The sequence below is a fragment of the Piliocolobus tephrosceles genome, chromosome 5, assembly GCF_002776525.5.
Source record: "Piliocolobus tephrosceles isolate RC106 chromosome 5, ASM277652v3, whole genome shotgun sequence".
Lineage (NCBI taxonomy): Eukaryota > Metazoa > Chordata > Mammalia > Primates > Cercopithecidae > Piliocolobus > Piliocolobus tephrosceles.
Window position 1 is genome coordinate 135,330,430 of NC_045438.1, and position 23,976 is coordinate 135,354,405.

Here is a 23,976-nt window from a genome sequence, read left to right on the forward strand (position 1 = left end):
ATTGAACACCCACTAAGTAGCAAGTACACCTGAGGCTTTGGGATCCCAAAATGTGTAACGTATGGAGATTGTCCGGTATGTCTCTGTTGCTGTGGCCTGGCCAGAACCCATTCTCCACTCTTCTGTCCTAGGACTTCAATTGCCTTTGAGGATTCCACACCCACTTTGCTGCCATCTTGATGGACTATATGATCAAGGTGCTCTGGCCAGAGGGTGGTCATGAGGATTAAGTTCTTTCCCTGGGAAATTTTATCTTGAGATGAGTGACACAAGAAACAAGAATGGGTCATCATCCCAAACCGTATGCCTTGGAGTTCCTGCTCCATGGACCCCCAACGCTGACCCAGGTCTTATCCTTCTGATGGCTGGTCCTTTGACCCTTCTTTCAATTCCAGGAGCCACCCCACAACCTGCCATAAATTCCTGTTCTGATGAGGTTAACCAGAGCCAGCCTCCAGTGCTTGCAACCAAAGGATCCTGGCCAGTGGATACAGCCACCCATAGAATATGTGTCAAGAATAGCTGATGGATGGGACTGTAGCAGATCCAAGATAGGTTGACCTCTCCTCATCCCCTTTCCCAATATGTTCACAGTGCTTATCATGGGGATGGGATCATGGCGTGGCTCTTTGAGATGCTGACAAATCCCAGCTAGAATTTACCTTCTTAGCCACAGTCACATTTTTCAGACCCTTCTGAGCGCCATACCTCATAACTTTCAGAAACAAACTTTGGGGAAGGCTATCACCCCTGGCCCTATACTTCTCACTTCAACTCCTCTGTTTACCATCTCCATGTCAGTTCAGCCACCCACACCCATGACCACACTGTGGCACATGGAAGTTGTGTTTGTGAAACCTCTGCTAACCTAGAAAAGGTCTTTACTTAGCTTTCTTTGTGGCATTCAAGCGGTTTGTACTGCCCACTATCATCAACTTATCCTATCACATTGTAATAGCTTGTCTATCTTTGGTAATACCTGTGAACCCTTTGAGGGCAGTGTATTAATCACGGTTTAGCATAGTGCTTTGTACTGAATGTTTGTAGAACCATCCAAACATACAGAATACAGGAAGTTGGGGAATATTATAAAGATCATGTGAACCAGCCAGGTGCAGTGGCTCAGGCCTGTAATCCCAGCACTTTGGGCGGCTAAGGCAGAAGTATCACTTGAGCTCGGGAGTTCAAGACCAGCCTGGGCAACACAGTGAGACCTTGTCTCTAAAATAATAATAATAGACTGGGTGCAGTGGCTCAGGCCTGTAATCCCAGCACTTTGGGAGGCCCAGGTGGGCAGATCACCTGAGGTCAGGAGTTCAAGACCAGCCTGGCCAACATAGTGAAACCCTGTCTCTCCTAAAAATACAAAATTAGCCGGGCGTGGTGGCACACACCTGTGGTCCCAGCTACTTGGGAGGCTTAGGCAGGAGAATCGCTTGAACCCAGGAGGCAGAGGTTGCAGTGAGCCAAGATCATGTCACTGTACTCCAGCCTAGGCGACAGAGCAAAACTCCATCTCAAAAAGTAAATAAACAAATAATAATAAAAAGATAATGTGAGCCAACCTCTTCTAAAAAGGAAAACAAAACCCGTTAGGTGGTCCACACCACCCTACCAAAAAAAGTGCTAGTTTAGATTTTAAAAGGTAAGGCAGACCAGGCGCAATGGCTCATGCCTGTAATCCCAGTACTTTGGGAGGCTGAGGCGGGCAGATCATGAGGTCAGGAGATCGAGACCATCCTGGCTAACCCGGTGAAACCCCATCTCTACTAAAAATACAAAAAAATTAGCCAGGCATGGTGGTGGGTGCCTGTAACCCCAGCTACTCAGGAGGCTGAGGCAGGACAATCGCTTGGACCTGGGAGGCAGAGGTTGCAGTGAGCCCGCGATTGTGCCACTGCACTCCAGCCTGGGGGACAAAGTGAGACTGTCTCAAAAAAAAAAAAAAAAAAGTAAGGCAACCTACTCAAGGTTATTAGGTAACAGGTTAGGGCCTAAGTCCAGAAGAGTGTTCTTGGCACCAGTGTGAAACCATTCCATTCCTTCCCCATCAACATAACCTAGCCACCCAAGGAACACACCCAAAGCTCTGCAGCTCCATTCTCACATTCTCTCCCACACAAATTACTCAATCCAGTCCACTGTCAGTTTAGGTTTCAGGGCACAGTTTATTCAAAAATTTTAAGTAACTGCAAGTCCCACACGCGATTCCAATATCTATCCTCTCCATATCTCCACAGAGGGGCTGTCTATCATATGTGGGTGGGATGGGAAAGGAAGAGATATGGTCCTATTATGCAAGTTACTCGCCAGCCTTCAGCTTGTGCTGTCCCAAACCTGAGTCTCTCTGACCAAGGCAACTTGTTCAGAGAGCAGTGGTGCCACCCTGAGAGCACTTTAGGACAGTGCCATCTCCTGAGATCACTAGTCACATTCCAGTCATTGTGACCAATATATGAGTTATCAGTGGTGGTCAAAGGTAGACCAGAGGCACAGGCTGTTGAGGGAATACCCTCTATTAAAGAAGGTTCTAAGAATGAAACATGGAATGCTCAACTTGTTAAAGTGCAACTACAACATTAAAAAAGTGTCAGAAAGGTGTCTACTGGTGAGAAAGCAAGGTACAATCTGAGGGGCTCCTGGAAAGATACAATTTTAAAAGTACACAAAAGGAATTCTGCTTAAATCATTCCAGCAATGAGAGAGAAAAAAGTTTAGAGCTTAGCCTCTGAATTACTCGAGCTCTAAATCAAATGTATCTCTAGGTGGAGACCAACTCCTTTAATTCCTCATGGAGACGGAATAAAACATTTACCACTGTCTTTTGCTCTAATTCTTCTCTCACTGAATAATTGAAAATCTGGTTTCCTTAATGGACATCACCACTACAAATGTCCACCATGGGCAAGTGATCAACTTAAGTATGAATGGCCTATAAACCGCTTTCCTGCAGGGTTGGCTAGCCAAAACCTGGAGTGGGATGAGAAATTTGAGTTTCCACATCTGCCAGGCTGAGGCCCATATCTAAGAACAAGAGGTCCATAATGTATCAATGTATCTATTCTCTTGACATGATTACAAGATCCATGACTGGTGTGCCATGGTAGTGAGGGAAAAGTATCCATCAGCAGCAGTGGTTATTTCGTTCTAGAAGCTAGTATATAGCCTCAGCAGTCACTTGTAAGTCCAGTGGGCAGTGGCCCAGCCCTGGCCCTTGCACAGGTCCCGGTGGCGGAGAAAACAGGCATGGACTCGGAACCGACGGCCACAGTGGGGACAGGCATGCAGGGCTCCAGCATGGGTCTTCATGTGCTCTGTCAGATGGTGCTTCAGCTTGAAGCGCTTGTTGCAAATGCCACAGCCAAAGGGCCGAAGGCTGAAGGTCAGCATGATGTGCCGGTCACGCTTTGGCTTCACTGCAAACCGCTTCCCACACAGGCAACCAAAGCGTTTTCCGTCTGCAGGGGGTGTCCCCCCTAGCTTCACAGGCCCATGCACGGCCTGGCCTGCTCCCCCAGGTCCTCCTCCCCCTGACAGGATTTCATTCCCATGAAGATCCACTGGTTTCCAGGATGGACCCCCTCCCCCAGATGTTGGCCCTGCCCCTGAAGGCAACAAGAACCCTAGCTCCCCATTCCCTTCAGTGTCCCCTCCAGAAAACACTTTGGTTTCCTCCTTTGCTCCTCCAGGCTGAGTTCCACTTCCCGATATCTCCTCCTTAGGCTCGAAGGGTTCCTGCTTAATGTAGAAGATTTTGGGGGGCAGTGCAGTAGGAGGGGCAGGGAGCTCAACTGGTGCACTCTCACCCTCTGGAAGCTTTCGGGGAGTAGCAGTCACGGGCAGTGGGTGGGGTCCATGAGGACGGGGAAAACCCCCTGATACTCTCTGGGGCTGAGGAGTCTGAGAGAGTGTGGCTGATCCCTGGTCCTCATCATCATCTTCTTCCTCCTCCTCCTCTTCTTCTTCTACCTGAATTTGCAGCACTTCTCCCAGTTCACTTCCCTCCCCTCCCACAGGGCTCTCAGTGGAAGCAGGGCTTTCAGTGGAAGCAGAGGACTGTACTGGGGTCTGGAAAGGCGAAGAGCGAATGCACCAGCCTCCTGTAGAGGATGTAGTGGAAAGAAGGGCATGGTAGGAGTTTGCTCCACGGGCTGAAATTCCACCACCTGAAGTTTCTAATTCTCTAAGAATCTCTGAGCACTGATCTACTACTTGCCACATTTGAAGGCCACTGGCCACAAGGAGATGAGCAGGAAGAGCATCCAGCGGCAGGCGGAGACGCCCTGAATAAATGAGCTGGAGCAGCCCTTCGAAGGCATCGGCTTCAATGACACTCGGCAGAGTGAGACGAGGTGCATCCCCCAGAAGCAGCTTGTCATGGAAGTAAGGAGAGGCAGCAGCCAACACTGCTTTATGAGCCCTAAGTTCCCGGCCCTGCACCAGGAGGGACACATCACAGAACTTTCCCTCTAGCCTGTGGCGGTTCAGAGATTCCAGTAGCGATGAGCTATGCTGCGGGAACTCGATCTGGATTGTCCGTGGGGCTGGGTTGCAGGTCGGGGAGGCGGGTACGGGCGGCAAAGGCGTTGGGGTTTCCATGGCCTCCTCGAAGGTGAGAAGAATTGGGAAGAGGAGAGGGGCCTGGGGGTAGACTCCACGCGGGATGAAGGCTGCAGAGGAAAAAGATGGAGGTCACAGAAGCCCTGGATAAAGGGAGTCACATCTCTTCAAACAACCCCCTCCCCCTACGAGCAATAACTGGAAACTTTTAAATCAGTGGCGGTTTCTGCAAATCAGTCCCGCACACCAAGAAAGCAAAAACAAACAACCAACCACCACCACCAGACACCAACCGGGGTTGTAACTTCCAGCCCCTGTGGAAGATGCGAAGGAGGTCCAGCCACGAGCCTGTCTTCACCTGCCCAGAACAGCTCCTGCCCCGCCGCTCCGTTCCGCCTCACAGTGCCCACAGAGGCCTGCTCCCGGGAAACCGCGGTCACCCGGACACCGTGAGTCCCGGCCCGGCTGTCTTTCCCGCCGACACGCCCCCGCCGTTACACACGCGGCGCTGCCCTCGCAGCTACAGTGCCGCTACAGCTCCGTCCCGGGCCGGAAGCCGCCGCCTCCCCGCCGGACGCCGTCGCGAAGTGCGGCGGGCGGAGCTAGAGGCGTAGCCAATCGAGGAAGGTCAGCCTACAAGCCTCGTGTTGATTGGCTACCGCAGACCAGGAGGGCGGTGCTAGTAGGAGGGCGCTGGCCCAGGGTGCCAGCGCATCGGGCGTTCGGGGTAGCTGCCGAAGTCCTCGCCGCTACAGAGGACCGAGAGCCAGGTCCCAGGAGAGAACAGCCCGGTCGGAGGGGCCAGGCCGTCAGCCGCCCCGGAAAGCTGCGTTTCCCGGTGATTAAGTGTAGCACCCGCCCCCGGTAGGTCCTGAGAGGGGCGAGATTAGTTGGGCACTTACCATGTGGGCCTGGCACTTGCCCACATCACCTTGTGTCCTCCCACCGGCCCTGCGAGGGTGGGGGTTGCCGTCCTCAGTTTCCAGGCGGGGGCAACGGTCTGGAAGCGTCACTCAGTTAATAGTAGTGGACCTGGGACTGGAACTCAGATTTGCTAAGGAACTAGGCAGGTTCTTTCCTTTGTTCTGCACGGGACCATTTAAACCAGCAATTAAAGAAACCTTATTTCTAGGTGATTTTCAAAAGAGATAAATGTGGATATATACATGAACTCTTTTATCAGATAACGCCGCTGTCCCTGGCATCGGGCTAAGTGACACAGTGGTGAGGGGAGAGTTAGATTGGAGAAGTTTGGCCAGTGCAAAACTCCTGCTCTAAAATATAAAAAATCTCATTGGGAGGGGAGAGTGACATTTTATGAGGACAGTGTGGCATCAGGTGGGGATGTACGCTTTTCCTCTCAGGCTGTCAGCTTCCTTTCAGAAAGCAGATCTTACCACCGTACAGGTCTGTCTGGAGAGCCCTGCCTAAGAAAGTCGGCACAGCGATAAAAGAACAATCTCCGTTTATTAAACATGTTTTTTTCTGTTTCACCACACACTCCAGAAAAAAAGGAAATGGGGCTGGGAGTGGAGAAAAGGGGACAGCAAGGGGGGATAGATAAGGCTGGGAGTGGGGTGGGGAGGGAGAACGAGAAAACAAAATAAAACAGGTAGGAAGAGCATCTCCCTACCCTTAAGGTGGTGGGTGGGGAGGGAAGCAGAGGGGCGGGGGGGGGGGGGGCCAGGAAGCTCTGTACAGAAGGGTTGCCCCCAGCCCACACACACACACCCCGGATATGTACAGTACAAACCCCAGATAATTACAACAGCCAAAGAAGAGAGAAGGAAGGTTGGGGAGGATCCAGGGCTAGGGCCTGAGGTGGGGAAAGGGCACAGGGATAAAATTTCACATATTTACAACTTTTATATAAGTATAAATTTGGCCCCGGCTGGGTGTATGTGTAGGGGGATGGGACTGAAGGGAAACTGTCCATACAAAAGAAAGAGGAGTAGAGTCTAGGAGAGTCTCAATACCAAACGCAAAAGGATGAAGGGGGCAAGGCTGGGTAGGGGACAGCAGTCAGGGAAGAGGGGGTGCCAAAGAGGGGCTTCTCCCCTCCCATGGCCTACCCACCCCAAACCCCATCCATCCTACCTCCCCTATCCCGCCAGAGAACTATGTACAGAGAAACACCGAAAAATTGCGGAGCTGGCAGGAGGGAGGGAGGTGGAAGGAGATTGGGAGGGGGAGGATGAGAGGGAAGCCCAGCCCCGTCCTACCTCCCCCAGGGGACAGAGTCATGGAAGGGGGCCCCCCAACACCCCTCCTCCAACACAGGTCCCCCCACCCCGGGGGAGAGAGACATGGCTTTTCCTAGAGTAAGTTCCCCCCTCCCCCTGGGAGTAGAGACCAAGAAGAGAGAAGGGAGTGGCAGGGGGGACTGTGTGTCAGAGTAGGACAGATCAACTAGCCTGTCCTCCCAACATACACACCCTCCTAAACCCTGACCCCTCACCCTAACCTCAATTCCACCCCACCCAACACACTGGGGGAGGGGGGGGCATAAGCCCCCTCACCCCGCTCTGGGACCAGCCGAGAGCAGATCAGGTGTGGGGAGAAGGGGAGACAACTCCCATTCCCCCCTTGCCGCCCCCTCCCTGCCCCGGTGGCCCCCTCCACCCCATCTGGGTTCTGGGTGGGGAGGGAGTAAATTTAAGAGGGGTAGGAGGAGAAGGAGTTTGTGCGTGCTGAGCCCCCCCAGACGCTCCTGAGAAATCAAGGGGTAATAGGGCCCCCTCACCTGGGGTCCCCTCCCCATAACAAGGGGGGCAGGGGAGGCCAAAATGGGGCGGTGGAGGGGAGTTAGATTGTCAGCTCTGGTTACTGCTAAAAAAATCACCCTGAAGTTGAAAGTTTGGAGGTGCCACACCCCCAGGGTGGGGGTGAGGGTCTGTCCCCCAGTGCTCAGGGGAACGATGAGGCAGAGGATGGGGATAGCACCCCGGAGTGAAGGGGTCTGTGTGGGGTAGGCGGTGTCCTGGGGCAAGGGTCCCTGGGGGTCAAAGAGAGGGCAGCACCCCAATGGGAAGGAAAAGGGGGCGGCTGAGGGTCCCCGCTCTCCCTCCTGAAAATGGTGCAGTGGGGGGGGTGGGCAATCAGTGTGCCTCCCAGGGAGGCATTCGGGGAGGCAATCCCGCTGTTCCTCGGTGATGTCCAGTCCTGGTGGTTGGTGCTGTTACAGGGTGGGGTGCACAGGAAAGGAAGAGAAGGTCTGTGATGCTGGGTGGGCTAGTGGTCTGCGGTGTTTCGGAACTCGCCGTTCTCCGTAATCTGCAGCCGGGGTGGGGGTGGTGGGGCTGGGGGGGCCAGGCCGTTCCATGGTGGGGCCAGCGTCACACGCGGGTTTGTTGGACCCAAGGGGGGAAGCTGCCTCTCCTGCAAGACACCAAAAAGGAGAGCGCGGACTTATTGAGACGCTTCAAGGGGGCCTGGATGCCAGTCCCCTAGCAGTGGCCTCCCCTATAGCCAGCCCACACCACAAGCCATGGACCTCCTCCTCCTCCCAGGACAGTCCCCACCATCCTCCTATTTTGTTTCTCACCTGCAGTGGAAGTTAACATCCTCTGGGATCAGAGAGAAGAGAATCTCACCCCAGACTCCTAACAGGGGCCTTCAAGCCTTTAACCCAGAGTGTCACACCAGGAAACCAGATCAAAGCAGGAAGTTCCCACCGCACCCCCAACCTAACCTTTCTCTGGCTTCACCTATGGATATGCCTGCCCATTCCACCCTCCTCCTCTTGAAACCCCCTCCCACCCATCCCCAATCCGAGGTGGGGAGCTTCATGTTGAGGAATAAGGGGAGGCAGTACAGCAAAACCTCATGAATCCAAACCCCTGTGGATTTGGAATTTCTTTGTAATTTGAACAAAAACTGAGCTTGAGTTTCCTTTATCTGTGAAGAAAAGGTGTACTAAGCAAATTAGTGGTGGAAATATGTCTGTAGGAGGGGATATTTAACCCATACCAGAAAACAGACTTTTGAATCATATCTCTTCATTAATGCATGCTCCCTGAGGAGTGGAAAAAGCCTTGTTCATCGAGTTCTACTTACTGTATATATTTTGAAGACATGCATTTCATTAAATAGACACTGTCATTCAGTTTTGTTACTTATTCACAGTGGCCATCTTCTCAAATATAACATTCCAAATTAGAGAGAGGTTTAACTGTACTGGGGGGAGAGGAAGGGGATTCAGGGAAGTGATATAGGAAGGGAAAAATCTTATGGGAGGGCTGCCCCTCTCTCTCACAGTTATGGCAGAAATGACTCGGAGCTTCTGCAGACACAGCATGCCCCAATCTCTGCATCCCTGGGAAGCAGAAGCCGGCTTTATTCTTTTCCACCCCCATCTTCTTTTCAGTCCTTCTCCCTGGGCTCCCAATTAGAGGGTGAGGGGTACCAGACCCAACTCCTACCCCTGGTCCTACTCTCATCACCTCCTATAGCTGCTAGACCAACTCATGGTTCCTGCCCTTAGTTCTGTTCCTCTGCTGGGAGAAAAGAAAGCCATCTGAATTTCCCTACACTTCTGGTTGGGAAATTCACTTCCTTCTCTCTTCTTTGGCTGTTGTAATTATCTGGGGTTTGTACTGTACATATCCGGGTGTGTGTGTGTGTGGGCTGGGGGCAACACTTGGCTTTTTAAAATTCAGGCTCAGAACTAATTTTTAATTAATGGCTGAGTTGCAGAGGGACCAACACCTACCACAAGTGGTTTAGAACAAATATCCAAATTATTTCCTGGGCCACATGGCATTTAGGCATTTAGGCTTGGCAATATAGCTATGTCTGACCTTAGGATACAAAACCTTCCAAGTAAAAGCTTCTATGTAAGCTCTCCCTTCCATTCTAGGATCAAGGAGCTAACCTCTCAGGTCGCCCAAACCCCAGCCTTGGGTATGAGATACCCAGCAAAACTGCCTTCTTAGCTTGCTGGGTATCTCACACATTTTCTGCAAGTCAGTGAGAGGAAATCACTTATGGTAGGGTATCCTGAGTATGGCGGGAGAGCAGGAAAGGAACCCCCATATTCTATTCCCTGTTTGTCTGCTGGTGACAACACATAAGCATGCCCCGGACACCCCCATGGACCCAAATTTAGAAAGTGGATAAATTAGGGTGCCATTATCCATTTTACAAAAGAATTCACTGCAGGAGTCCTTTAAATGGCAAAGTCCCCTGGTGCCTTTTAGCATCTGTTTATAGATCACCAGCTACTTTGACAGAGAGGCTGGGCAGACAGAGAGTTAAAATTACAGTGTAAGGAGCCACTGCCCACTGCAGCTCAATCGCAAAGAAAATCGCATCTCAGAAATAATGTCTAGAGCTGACAGGTTCTCATTTACTGGCTTTTTAGGTAGGGTTATGTGTCCGGCAAGGCCACTTGATGGCAGGAGAGGGGGAGTGAGTGGCATCAGCAACCTGGGGATGTGAGCTCTGAGAGTACGTTCTTTACCATGCTGTTCCTGGCACCTCTGCCTGGGAATCAACATGCCTACTGAGCCCACGATCTGATCTAGGAGGATGTCTCTCCCCATTTCTAAACTCCCAGGCCACATGGTCAAGTCCACGTCCTAACATCTGCCTAAGGTTCCTTTCTTGCTCCTTCTTGTTCCACCCACCCTGCCTAATGTCAGGACATCTCAATAGCATTTTTTCCAGGGTATCCCAAGTCTCCGTGAGTTATTTACCCACTCCTAATTCCCACCCAATGGGGGCCAATATGAGCTCCAGATGCCTTCTGCCTCACAGATGTGAGGAGGAGGAAGAGAGAGAATCAGGTGAGGAGTGGAAAGGAGGGTAGAGAACCAATGTTAGGGAAGGAAGAGGAAAACCCAACCTACCTGCTGCAGTCAGCACAGCCCCTATAGCCAAGGTCCTCCAACCCATCATCACCTCCACCCCATTAACAAACCCACCCCCAGCCCCTAAGGACACTCTGGTGAAATGGGGGGTGACAGACATACACTGGAGAGGTAGAGGAAGAGGAGGGCTTAGAGTCAGGAGGAGGCTGGGAGGGGGTGGGTTTTGCAGGGAAGTGGATGTGACCTGTGAATGTGCTGGGCCCATCTAGGGCCCAACTCTTAGTGTTGCTAAGGTATTGTTGGACAGTTCTGGGAAGCAGCAGCAAATGCTGTCTTTGGGTGGTGTCTTGGGAGATGGGTCTGTGCAGGAGGTGTCGGAGGGCTGGAGTCTGTGGAGGTTCTCTGGGTGTGGAGGGCAGCAGTGAGAGGGGAGAGGCTCCGGAGGTGTTGGAGGGAGTGGGCTTCATGACCAACCTGCAGTGGTCCGGAGTCACCTCCCCCTGTGTCCTCCGCCCGTGGCCAAAGCGGAACCAGGAGAATTACCTGATGAGGAGCTGCAGTGGGAGAGAGTGGGGTCATGGGGTCAGGAGCCTTGGTGGGGGCATGGCAGGCGGGGGGAGCCTAGCAGTCAGAGCAGAGGAAAGAGGAGTATGGGTAGGAAAATGAGCAGAATTTTGGGAAAGCAAGGGGTAAGGGTGCAGAAGGGAGGTCCTAGAAGCTGGCTTTTGAGAAGAGAGGCTGGGCAGCAGGCAGCTGGGAAGGTGTGAGGGCCAGAGTGGGAGGGAGGCCAGAGGGAGGCCAAATGGAGCCTGGACTTAAATACTGAGTGAAAAGGGAGGTTACAGGATGGAAGGCCTTCAAGATCTGAAGTCAGGAAGAGGAAGCTATGCAGGAGCTGCCAAGGAGACAGGAAAATTGGGGAGCCAAGAGAACAGAGGTGATGGGGTCCCCAAGTTTTCAGGGTACCAGCCAGGGCCTGGGGAAACTACGGATCATACTGCCCTGTGCTCTATTCCAGAAAGTAGCAGCTTCTAGCCCTCTGGCCCAAGAGCTCAGAGGAAGCTGAACAACATGCCTTGAATAGGAGTGGGCAAAGAAGGGGCAGGGGTTCACGGAACTAGGTGGGATCTAGGGGCAGAAAGACCAAGGTTCTGGTAGAGAAGGTCCCGAGATGCAGACAGGAGTGGGAAGACTGGATGGGAAGGCACAGGAGTTGGGCTGACGCTGCTAGGAGTGACAAAGGCACAGACGATGGGATGAAGATGGGGTCACTAGGGGGCTGCCAGGAGCAGCCAGTGGACAAACCGCAGACTATGAGAGACAGATGGTGATGGGGCTGGGTGGCTGGTGTAGTGAGTGCACGAAAGACAGTGGGATGGATGGGGATGGGACACGGAGAAGATAAATGACATTGTAATTTCCACCTGAGCGTCGAGCAGCCTCTTCTTGGGTTCTGGCAGCGGTTCAGCCATGGCGGGGTGGTCCCGGCGCAGCTCCTCCTCCACCAGCATCAGCCTGAAGGGACGGGCTTCAGTGGGGTTAGTGGCGGGCACAGGCTCAGAGCCTCCCCATGGAACCCCACAGCTCTCTGGAAAAGCCTCAGGCATCCTTATCCCTTAGAATCAGAGTCCCTCCATTGCCATGACACATGACTCCCTGTTACTCAGGATCATGCTCTCCACCTTCCTCCCAGGAACCCTTACACCTCCCTGCTAAGGCAGCTTTCTGTGCCTCAAAGACTTCTACCATCCAGACACCTCCAGGCCTCCATCTTCCCAATCAGGACAGTAGTGCCCCTTCCCCAGACCTTCCATGGCTGAGGACCTGGCTTCTGCATCCCCCATGTCACCTCACTGTGAAGATCCTCAAAGTGATTTCTCATAAAGGATATCAATTAGAGCAGTGGTTTTCAAAAAATATTTCAAGAAGTCCTTTTCTTCTAATTAAATCTTACATAAAATACATTTAGAATGGATCAAAATGGAGGTGGCTCTGGTTGGAGTGGGGCCCAGGGGCACCCCCCCGCCCCCCGCAACCCCACCACTCTGAAGATAATTGACCTCTTTGCTGAGGATACCCTCTTTGGAGCCCAGGGCTTGCTGGAGCAGCTGAAAACATACACACGCTAAAAGACCCTTTCTAACAGAACACCTTTCCAAGGCTAGAGAGGGAGGGTCTGCCCAGGAAGGGCAGGGGCGACTCTGGCTAGGGAGCCCTGCTTAGGTTTGGGGTGAACATCACAGGTTAAGTTGAGAATAACCAGTGGGGAGTCCTGGCCTAGGGTGAATGCAAATGCAGTGATGGTTGGACAGGAACAGGTACATTTTCCAAGGGCTTCCGAAGCTACTCTATCAGAAGAGAGGTCCGGGTTTAGTAAAGGGATATTTAATGCACTTTCTCTCCATCTGGTGATAGTGAGTGGGTGGCTTCCCGGGGAGGAGAGTGGTGGGCTCTCCTGGTGGGCTCCTGAGTTTGGGATGGGAGTCAGTAGTCGCTCGCTCACTTGCTCTCTTCAGCCTCAGGCTCTCCCTCACAACCCCCTCCCCAGGCCGCCCCTCACCTGCCAATGATGCTCTTGATCTGCGAATCCTTCTCTGCCTGCTGCTGCCTTAGCCTCTTCTCACTCTGCTCCAGTCGGGCCTGATACTGCATCAGGATTTTGCTGGTCTGTTCTTCCTGGGACAGCAGCCTCCGCTCATACTCTTCCAGCTTCCGGTTGGACATGTGCAGCCGCTCTTTCAGTGAGTGAATCTCTTCCTCGTACTCCTTCACCTGCCCGCCGGGCACACGACCCCGCACTGTGAGGGGCGCCCCACCCCAAGCCCACCACCCAGCCTCCATCCCTGTCCGCCGAGCACAGCCACTGCATGGTGAGGGACATCCAGCTGCCTTCCCCAACCCCTTCCCTGCCTGTGGATCATATCCACACACCTGCTTTTGAGAAGACCCTGCCATGGTGCTGAGGCTTCCTCAAAATAGAGCAAGGTCACAGACTCCCACACCCTGAGGTCTATGTATGGCACTTCATGAAGACCCACACAGAAACCTAGATTCACAAGCACACCTTGAGTAACTGTGCTCAGAAATTAAAAATAGGGTGACTCTTCAGCCCTAAGCCAGGCCCCAGAACACATGCTAGAGACACAGGAAGAAAAGGCAATTGATGGGGGAAAGGCAGGTGCTGTCCTCCATGTGACCCTCTCTTTGGCTCTGTCAAGGAGCCAAGGATAGGGGGTCTACAAGTGAATTCTAGACTGAGAATCTAGGAATTCCAGAGCTGGAAGAGTTCAGAAGAGTCATTTTATCTGCCCTATTGGCTCTAGAGTTTACAGCTGTGCTGTCTAATGTAAGAGCCACCAGCCCACATGTAGTTATTTAAAATTTAGGCCAGGCACGGTAGCTCAACACTTGTAATCCCAGCACTTTGGGAGGCTGAAGCATGTAGATCACTTGAGCTCACAAGTTCTAGACCAGCCTGGGCAACATGGCAAAACCCCGTCTCTACAAAAAAAAAAGAAGGAAAAGAAAGAAAAAAAAAAAAAGGAAAGAAAGAAAAACTAGCCGGGCATGGTAGCACAACCCTGTAGTCCTAGCTACTCAGGGGGCTGAGGTGGGAGGATGCCTTGAGCCCAGGAGGCAGAGGTTGCAGCAAGCCACATTTGCACCACTGCACTCCAGCCTGGGTGACAGAACAAAACCCTGTCTAAAAAAAAATTACAAAATTAAAATTAAATAGGGCTAAAAATTCAGTTCCTGAATCACAACTAGCCACATGTGAACAGTACAGATTACAGAACATTTCATCACTGCAGAAAGTTATATTGGATAGTGCTAGTCTACAGCCTTTCTCAACAGGGTTTCCTCATCATCTGAGGCACAGAACAGAAAAAAAAATGATTCAAAAGACTATTTCCTCATTCTCTGAAGAGGATACATACATGCATCACCAACCCTTCTACATGCAGAGGAGAGATGTGAATTAACTTCCTATGGTGGCTGCGCTGGGGCTAATATTAGGGCTTAATTCTCATTAAATTTGCTGGTCAAGCCCATATGAGTCAGTCCCCACATTTCCTATGCTCAAAAACCACTTTCCCATGTTAGGGTCATATGTTCTTTATATATGATCTAATCCTGCAGCCACCCTCTTCCTCAGGCCCTAGGAGCAACAGCTTCCTCAAGTAACTTTCTGCTAAGTTATCTGTGTGTGCCCCAGAGCTCTTGGTGCCCTTTGCCCTCAGCCTCCACCAAGTGAGGGTCTGGATGGCCTTTTCACACATGACTGATACATACTACTTTACCACATGCATCCTCTGCCCACTGACTGTAACTTATGCCCATGGGACAGTGACTGGGTAGGCCACACATCACTTGTAATATAACTGCGTCCCCCTCCATCCCCACCCAATTTATTAGCTCCTACTGCCAGTAAAGTAACATTTCCTTTCCTAAGCAGTCACAGCAGCCAGGGCTTATGTTCCTCCTGGGGAAGAACATGGAGGTAAGCCTAAAATAGATGGTCCCCAGATAGTCTACGATATATATAACCTACAAAATAGAGTTGAAAGTGACTTTTAACAACTGTGTGTATCTGGTCTCCCCAGATGGACTGAAGGCTTCTCAAGAGGTGATCACGTCTTTGCCTTTTCTTTCCACCATAACTACCTGACCCTGGAGGTTTCCCTTGGAAGTGACTAGAGATCTCCCCTGTGGGTAAAAGGAAACACTGGGGCTTGGAGCTGGTAGAGCCCACCGTACCCTATCCAGCCGGCTCTCATCCATCGATTTTGAGTACTCCTTGAGCTTGTACTCTTCCCGCTCGATGTGGGCACTCTCGATGTCAGCCGACAGGTGAGGCATATTGGAGACCCAGGCCACTGTCCGCTCAGAGGCTGGCATTGTGGGGTTCAATGTGGACGGTGTCTGAGAATGCTGGGACAAGGCACAGTGAGGGCGAACAGAGAAAGGAAAGGTAGGAAAAAGCAGGGTACATTTAGAGGGCAACAGCACAGCCAAAGGAGATGACAGTCCCAGTCCTATTGCCCTGCTGTAGCCTTTATCACCTCTGAATGCCAGAGATGTGAGTTGAATGCCAGAGAATTTCTCCTGTTACTGTTCTCATTCAGGATCTGATTTTTATGCCTCCAAGCCCCCAACTGGCCCTATTCCAGTCACCCCCACTCTGCTTATGGATTAATCCCCTCTAGAATGAGAGTGCTAAGAAGGTTCAGTGCCATATCTTTAGTGCCTGGCACAGCACATGGCACACAGCAGGCTCTCTATACACATTTAATGGCCAAAAGGAGGCAAGAAGATTGTAACTTCAGGCCACAGACTCTGTTCCAGCCCCACCCCCGCAGTCTCCTCCTCCCCTCCCTGTTGTGACCCAGCCCACCTTCCTCCTGCCTTCACCTACCTGCTTGGTGATGGAGGGCTTCAGCCCCCCACCCCCTCCGCCACCGCTGCCCCCGCTGCCCCCAATGCTGCCCTCCTTGCTGAGGCTCTGTTGCCGTGGACGGGCGGGGCCATAACTTGGCTCTGGGGACTGCAATAGATTCCCGCTGGATGGCCGGGGTTTCTGGGCTGCGCTGACTGTCAACTGCTGAGACTTGCCCCTCTGCAATGGAGGTGGCTGGCCCCCGCCACCCCCACCGCTGCCCCCACCGCTCCCACCTCCAGGCCCTGAGGGGGCTGGCCTCTGGGGACCAATGGTGATCTGGGGAGGGGACAGCATGTGCTGCAGGTTGTCCTGGAGTGAAAGCTGCCGACGGGTGAAGTCAGTGCCAGAGGGTCCAAACTCATCACTGTAGCTGTGGCTATGAAGGATGGAGGCAGCAGGGGGCTTGGGGACCCCGGAAGAGAGGTCCTCACTCTTGCTATAGCCATGGAATGGGGCAAAGGTGTCCCCAGGGGGCTCTCCACCTCGGTGGTGGTGATGGTGGTGGTGGTGGTGATGGGAGGAAGGTGGGCCATGGCCACCGCCCCCACCATGGCCGCCTGGGGGACCTGGCCCATCAGCAGCCATGTGGAAGAGAGGGTTCTGGAAGGAGAGGGGTATTCGCAGTTGCTGGGCAGGGACACCGTCTGTGGTGACACCCATCTGGCTGAGGCGCATGCCAGCCGCCGTGATGGATGAGCCACTCCCCTGGGAGAGGCGTCCAGCAGGCGCAGGCCGTAGCCCCAAGGCTGCTGTCAGCGAGGCCTGGCTTGAGTGCAGCAGGTCCCCTACGGCCGCCAGGTTCGAAACACTGCTGCTGTTGAGGCGGCCACCAGGCCCATCGCCCTGTAAGTCCAGCATGGACACACTCTTGTTGACACTCAGCATCTTCTGCTCTGGCTCTGTGATGTCCGAGCTGCTCGTGCAGTACGCTGGTGAGGAACGGGCCAGGGGTGGACGGCTTACATAGAATAGGTCTTTACCCGCACCAGGCGGTGGTGGGGGTGGCTTTTCCTTGGTTGGGGAGGGGAGGCGAGCCATGTCCATAGAGCTGTCAGAAAGGAAGGGGGCACACAAGCAGAAGGTAAGGTTGGGGCTCCTAGGAATTGAGCCTTGCTATGGTCTGGCATAGGCCTTGGGGTGAAAAGTGGGACCCAGAGGGAAGGGCTGAGAGCTAGCAGTGGCAGCCCTGAAGAGGGAAGGCAGGGGGGATGGGAGGGGACAGGTAGGTAAAGGGAAAGGACAGGGCCCCTCCGGGAAGGGGGTGAGGCCTAGAGGAGGGGAGATGGGGGCAGCAAGAGAAGGAATGGGGACAGGGCTGGGCAGATATGGAGGAGATGAGGTCCATGGAGAAGGAGAGGAGTAGGGCGAAGGCCAGTGGAGCAGGAGAGGGAACAGACAGGAGAGGAGAGGAGGGCGGGGGAGGGGAGAACCCCTCACCTGTTGAGGCCTCGAGCCATGAAGGACTGAAGGTCGATGGAGCTGGAGAGAGATGGAAAGAGGGGCGAGCACAGACAGAGAAGGAGAAAGATGTGGACAAATGAAAGGAGAGGCGGGAATGGTGGCATGGGTATGGTGTCATGGAGGAAGACACAGGCAGAGGAACAAGCAGGGCCATCATCAAAATAATGAGCAGCAAATGAGGCACGGGCACCACCCATGGGAATGAAGGCTGGGACTCTGGAGCAGGCTGCAGGCCCTACTAGGCTTCTGCTGCCACTGCTCTAAGTGCTGGATCATGGGGAGGTCTGTGAGGTTCTGGTTGGGGGCTGGGGGAAGTGCTTATTCACTAGCTATTACTGAGATGTTTGAATATTTTGACACATAGCTGACATGACGTGCTGGCTGAACCTCAGCCTGGGGACAAGCATAGGCAAGCAGAGGGACAGCAAATCAGAGCTTGCAGCAGGGATGCTCTAGGCTTACAACTAAGCCGTGAGTTGGTGGAGCCTCAGCCCTCTTCCTAAAGCTCCACATCTCTCACTCCCTCAGGCTGTAAAGGGCTCTCAGCCTACCACTGACTACCTGTCTCCTTACCAGTCTTCCCTGAGAACTTGGTGCTTTTTCCTTTTTTTCAAGCCCTAGAGAGATGCGTGTGGGGCCCAATGAGGAGTATCTAGAACAGGAGAAGGGCTCCTAGGGCACAGGCCTGGCTGTCCTAGGGTGCTCACCTGTTGAGGTCCCGCATCATGTAGCCCTGCATCTCAGCCGATGGCCCCCGCAGTACCACGGGCTGAGGCCGGGGCCGCTCACTCTGGCGGCTTGGCTGCCTTTGGATGTTGGGGTTCCTCAGAGCTGTGCTGATGTCATTGAGGAGCCGGGGCAGTGGGCCCAGCTTCAGGAGGGCTTCCTGGAAGGGTGAGGCTGTTACCTGGGGGCTCAGTGCCCAGCTCTAAGAGGGCCTCTGAGGGTACAGGTGGAGGGGGTCTGAGTTGGGATGGTAGTGGTGACACCTCGGGGAACAAGGGGAGAAAAAAAATCTTCAAAGTGTAGTTTCTTAGGCTCCAGGAACCTCTGGAGTCATCTGGGGATAGGGCAAAGAGGGGATCTGCTGACCTTACTGAGCTGGGGCAGCACCTCCCAGAGCAGGGCATGCAGTGTGGAGAGCTCTCGGCCCAAGTCGATGTAACCCTCAAAGCTACTGCTGTTGGTTAGCGTGTCCAGGTTGGAGATCTCATACAAGAACTGCTGCATGGAACCCCATTCCAGCTCCAGAAACTCATTCATGAAGCCCAGAAAGTCCTCCTTTGAGGTAAACCTAGCCAAGAATCCAGAAGATAAAGGTCACAGACACACACACACAGAGAAGGTATCATAGCCTCCCCATCTCAGGATCTCTGGGGACTCAGGAGACCCTTCTTGCCCACCCCCAGCCCTGCCACGCCCTGCCCTGCCCCCTCCTGAAGCTTCCCTCACTTGGAAAAGTTGGCCAGGTTCTGGATGACCTTGGCAATGAGGGTGAGGGTGCGTGAGGTCTGCTCATCTGGGTACTCCTGCATAAGCCCAAAGAGACTGGGCGACATAATCGCTGGGCAGAGGAAGCGCAGGAAGAGCGAGGCGCTGATAAGCCTGTCTGCGATGTCCTCCCGGCCTCGCTCTGCGCAGCGCAGCCGCCATGAAGCAAACACCTCCTTCAGCTCCCTCGGGAACACGCTGGGGGAAAGGGGCGGGGAGACAGAGAGAGAGAGAGAGAAAGAGAGAGACCGGGACTGAGCCCCAGAGACCCTCAGCTTCCAGGGAACATGCTGAGGGGGGTGGTAGGAGGTGAGGGTGTGGAAACAGAGGTGAGAGAGACAGGGAAGGAGGGACCGCAGGAGCAAGATGGGAGGCTGCTTGAAGAAGGGGGCCATGGCAGAGGGAACAGACAGATTAGGGAGAGAGAAATGGAGGGGGAGAGAAGGTGAGGGGAGAGACACGTGGGAGAGAGATGGAGGGGTGTGGGAGAGAGACAAGGAGAGGAGGAGAAGAAAAACAGACATCAGGGAGAGACAGAGATGGGAGAGAGATGGAGGGTCACTTGAGGTACAGGGAGCTCGGACCCCCCAACTCTTCTGGATTCCAGGGAAATGGGGATGGAGGTGCCCCAGGCATGATCCCCAGTCCCTGGAATGGCTCAGAGCTCACTCCCCCCACCTCCCAGATCCACTTCAATGTCCCACTGACACCTTAAACTCGACTGGTGTAAAGCAGAGCTCACCACCGCCCCCACACCTCCAACTGGCTCCTCCTCCTGACTTTCCTGGTTGTCAATGAGGCCACAGGTCTCCCAACCACCAGCCTCATGGCCTCTTGAGTCATCCGTGACTCCCCGCAGATATGCTCCCTCCTTTCCAATAAGCTGACAATTCCTACTGATCCTTTCCTCAGAGGGTCCTTCCAGTAGCTCCTTCCTAACTCTGACACTGTTCTGATTCAGGATCTGACTTTCATGCCTCCCAACCCCCAGCTGGCTCTACTCCAGTCATCCCCCTACATACACCCCTCTACTCTACTACATATAGTCTACTTATGGATTAATCTTTTTTTTTTTTTTTTGAGACAGAGTTTCACTCTTGTTGCCCAAGCTGGAGTGCAATGGCGTGATCTTGGCTCACCGCAACCTCCGCCTCCTGCGTTCAATCAATTCTCCTGCCTTAGCCTCCCAAGTAGCTGGGATTACAGGCATGCACCACCACATCCGGCTAATTTTATATTTTTAGTAGAGACAGCATTTTTCCATGTTGGTCAGGCTGGTCTTGAACTCCTGACCTCAGGTGGTCTGCCCACCTTGGCCTCCCAAAGTGCTGGGATTACAGGCATGAGCCACCGTGCCCAGCCTATGGATTAATCTTCTAAAGCACAGTACTTCTGATACCTTTAATGGCATCCCAAGGCCTACCAATGACCTCAGACTCCTTGAGGCCTTGCAGTTTCTAAAGCTAATCTTCCTGTCCAGACATCTCTCCCACCACTCCCCATCATGAGGCACATGCTCCACTAAACCTGATGTAATTGCTACTAACCTACTCTAACGTCCCCTGATAACTCCTGGGCCTTTTCACCATCACACATGTGCCTTTCTCACAGCTGCCTTCTGAAATGTCTTTCTTGCCAACTATGTCCATGTATCAGAACCTACAGTCTTCAAAGCCTACCCAATGGGGCACCTCTTCCCCGCTTATCTCAATTAAAGCTCTGCCTTCTCTCTGACCTTCTATCACACAGAGGCAGGGGGACCCTTACTCAGCACTTACACACCATTATGACTCTGTGGCTTTTTTTTTTTTTTTTTCCTAATTTGTCCCCACTCATTCTGGTGGAGGCCCTCTGAGGGCAGGGACCAGGCCTCTTTCACCTGTTTGCTCTATAGCGCCTAGAACAATGCTTTGCCCATAAATGGTTCTCAGTCCTCTCTGAGGATGGACAGATAGATGGACAGATGAACACATAATTCCCCCGACCCTGGCCCCCCAGCCCAGCGTTCCCAGTCTCACCAGTGGGAGTTGACCACCTTGCACAGGGCCAACTCACAGCACATTCGCAGGTTGGCCTGGTGCTCTGCCAAACTGGACGCTGTGCACTTGATAGGGTCTACCTCGCAGTTTTCCTCAGACTCATACAGAGCACGGATGAACTCTCCTGGGGGTGGCGGCACAAGAGGGTGTGGTCACACTTTCCAAGGGCAGGGAAGGGGGTGGCCAGGGTTGGGGAAATTTCAGAATCAGGTGTTGGAGGCTGGAGTCCTAGGACTCTGGGTTAGGAAGTATCAAGCTGTGGAAGGGTGGACTTGGGGTCTGGGGTGGACATCTGGCAGGTTTGGGAAGAAGAGGGCCTGAGTGTGGGCCATACCAATGGCATCCTTGAGGTATTTCTGACCAATCAGTCTCATATACTCTTCTATGGCTTTAGTGGCGAGCGTGTTCTCGCGGAATATGAGGTGCTCCCGTTCCATGAACCGGTCTACCTCAGACATGGCCATGTCTGAAAGGAAGTCCTGAGGCCCAGGAAAATCCAAGTGTCAGCCTCTGCACAACCCAATCTTGTGAATTTGCCCTGTCCTCACTAACCCCCAAGCAAGTGCCCATTCCCAAGTCACCTTTCCCTGAGGGCACAACACTCACCTTGGCCTTGCCTGTACTCTGCAGTATGTGAACTAGTGCACTGGCAACCTCCTCCTTGCCTTTGACATTCAGGGCGGGCTCCAAGACTGCACACAGCATCCGATAATGGTTGGTGACATACTCTGCAAACTCCTTATACAGCTCCATGGGCAAGATGCTCATTGTCTGGTAACGTGCTTTCAGTCGCACAGCCGGGCAACCTCCTTTGCCCTTGCCCCCTGAGCCGCCCCCCGAACCTCCTCCCCCTCCCGAGCCCATGCCCCCAGATCCCCCACTGCCTGTTGGCAGGGTTACAGGGTACCACTGCTCTGTGAAGTGGCGCCCAGCCAGGGTGGCCACCGGCACAGTCACCAGGCCGACATAGCCCGCCTTGTCCTTCTTGCGCTTTTTGTCTGAGTCACGGTACAGATGCAGCCGCAGGGCACGGACAGCCGGCAGGTTGTTAAACTCGAAGTGCTCGCCCCAGAAGACGGTGTCCCCTGAGGCAGAGCGGGGCTTGGAGGTGGTGCGTGCATACAGCATGTCATCCAGGCAGAGCTCGCAGTAGTACCGCTTCTTGGGGGGCAGCTCTCGGGCCTCTATGATCCACAGCTTTAGCACATTGTCTACCCGGCGGCTGTTGTCCTGGCATGGTGGGGTGGGCACGATGTTAAAGGGGGAAGGGACAGAGAGACACCAAAAGAGGAGAGACAGTAAGAAAGTGGGATACAGACAGCAGTCATAGGTGAGACGGTGTACTGGGTTGAACAGTATCCCACCAAAACTCATGTCTACCCTGAACCTGTGAATGTGACCTTATTCGGAAACAGGATCCCTGCAAATGTAATCAAATTAAGAAGAGGCCAGGCACGGTATCTCATTCCTGTAAACCCAGGACTTTGGGAGGCTGAGGTGGGTGGATCGCCTGAGGTCAGGAGTTCGAGCCAGCTTGGCCAACATAGTGAAACCCTGTCTCTAATAAAAATACAAAAAAAAATTAGCTGGGCATAGTGGCATGTGCCTGTAATCCCAGCTACTCGGGAGGCTGAGGTAGGAGAATCACTTGAACCTGGGAGGCGGAGGTTGCAGTGAGCTGAGCTCATGCCATTGCACTCCAGCCTGGGAAACAAGAGCGAAATTCCATCTCAAAAAAAAAAAAAAAAAAAAAAAAGGCCATACTGAATTAGAGTTGCCTCTTAATCTACCTTATAAAAATTGATGTCTTTATATGGAGAGGGAGATTTGGAGACATAGAGATACAGGATACAGAGACACACAAAAGGAAGCCAGCTATATGAAGATGGAGGCAAAAATTAGACATACGCAGTTACAAGCCCAGGAATGCCAAGGACTGCTGGCAACCTCCAGAAGCTAGGAAGTGGCAAGGAAGGATTCCCCGCTACAGCATCAAAAGGAGCATGGCCCTGCTGATACCTTGCTTTTGGACTTCCAGTCTCCTGAACTGTGTGAAAGAATAAATTTCTGTTGTTTTATGTGACCAACTTTGTAGCAGTTTGTTATAGCAGCCCCAGGAAACTACTCTAGAAGCGTAGTTTCTAGACACATACACTAGACAACACAAACAGTATTGGAAAGATTTTTAAAGCTGGAATAACAAGCCAAAAATATTAATGTAGAATTTAAAGGGAACTGGAGAGTCCTGCAGAAACTATCAGAAATTGTGAAAAAAGAATTGCATATAGAATGGGTAAAGCTTGGCCAGGTGTGGTGGCTCATGCCTGTAATCCTAGCACTTTGGGTGACTGAGGCAGGCAGACAACCTGAGGTCAGGGGTTTGAGACTAGCCTGGCCAACATGGTGAAATCTCGTCTCTACTAAAAATACAAAAATTAGTCGGGTGTGGTGGTGCATGTCTGTAATCCTAGCTACTGGGGAGGCTGAGGCACAGGAATTCTTAAACCTGGGAGGCGGAGGTTGTAGTGAGTCAAGATCACACCACTGCACTCCTGGGTGACAGAGTGAGACTCTGTCTCAAAAAAAAAAAAAGAATGAGTAAGGCTTGACAGTTGGTATAAGGGCCTGGGGGGACACAATTGAGCACAAGCTAATGGGAAGGCTCAGGTGATATTGCAGTGTGTGGAAAAAGAACATGGTGTTTGTACTCTGCATAGGTCAGATCGTGTCAGCATCTTGGGTTGAGTTCTTTAAGGACATCAAGACACAAGAGTTCCCCCCAGAGGAGGGTGACTAGGACTGTAAGCTTGCTAGAAACTGGGATACAAAGAATAGCTAACAGAACTGAAAGCATGAAGTTTTGGGAAGAACACAGACTCACAGAATTTATGTGCCAAAGGGAACTTAGAGATCATTTAATCCAATCCTAAGACAGTTCCCTCTGCCTTAGAGAGGAAACCAAGGTACAGAGACTTGGCTAAGTGTATTTTATGTGTCCTGCGGGGTTTTAGTGAAGTATTCCTGCCTGCAGGGAAGCTAGACTAAAGGATTTCCAGAGCCCCGTCAACTCTGTAAGTATATGGCAGGGAAAGAGACCGTAAGGCAGGGTAGCAGTACAGAAAGTACAGAAAGAGAAAAGAGGCCGGGCGCGGTGGCTCAAGCCTGTAATCCCAGC

At 52.7% G+C, this 23,976-nt stretch overlaps 2 protein-coding genes across 3 annotated transcripts in view; both read right to left on the minus strand.

Moving 5' to 3' along the window:
- Positions 1-2,148: 2,148 nt before the first annotated feature.
- On the minus strand, positions 2,149-5,469 carry ZBTB9 (zinc finger and BTB domain containing 9). Of its 2 annotated transcripts, none has more exons than XM_023212533.2 (2): positions 4,919-5,469; positions 2,149-4,670 (listed from the first exon to the last, which is right to left on the minus strand). In XM_023212533.2, exon 2 carries the CDS (start codon positions 4,597-4,599, stop codon positions 3,175-3,177), a length of 1,425 nt encoding a protein of 474 aa, XP_023068301.1. In that variant the 5' UTR covers positions 4,600-4,670; positions 4,919-5,469; the 3' UTR covers positions 2,149-3,174. The 2 variants fall into 2 exon arrangements, with proteins under 2 accessions (XP_023068301.1, XP_023068300.1); XM_023212532.2 differs by having other exon boundaries at positions 4,854-5,131.
- A 539-nt stretch (positions 5,470-6,008) lies between these two features.
- SYNGAP1 (synaptic Ras GTPase activating protein 1) overlaps positions 6,009-23,976 on the minus strand; it is a 36,114-nt gene continuing 18,146 nt past the window's right edge. The window contains exons 4-15 of the mRNA XM_031935702.1: positions 21,408-22,184; positions 21,136-21,280; positions 20,781-20,925; positions 18,724-18,960; positions 18,364-18,565; positions 17,979-18,157; positions 17,248-17,289; positions 15,787-16,858; positions 15,129-15,302; positions 12,931-13,142; positions 11,795-11,885; positions 6,009-7,938 (exon numbers count right to left, since the gene is read on the minus strand). Of these exons, the coding sequence (XP_031791562.1) occupies positions 7,792-7,938; positions 11,795-11,885; positions 12,931-13,142; positions 15,129-15,302; positions 15,787-16,858; positions 17,248-17,289; positions 17,979-18,157; positions 18,364-18,565; positions 18,724-18,960; positions 20,781-20,925; positions 21,136-21,280; positions 21,408-22,184 (3,423 nt within the window). The 3' untranslated portion in view covers positions 6,009-7,791. The remainder of the gene's footprint in view (positions 7,939-11,794; positions 11,886-12,930; positions 13,143-15,128; positions 15,303-15,786; positions 16,859-17,247; positions 17,290-17,978; positions 18,158-18,363; positions 18,566-18,723; positions 18,961-20,780; positions 20,926-21,135; positions 21,281-21,407; positions 22,185-23,976) is intronic.

Bases quoted from the DNA above. Each gene is read 5' to 3' on its own strand.
- ZBTB9 (XM_023212533.2), bottom strand. From the start codon at position 4,599: ATGGAAACCCCAACGCCTTTGCCGCCCGTACCCGCCTCCCCGACCTGC.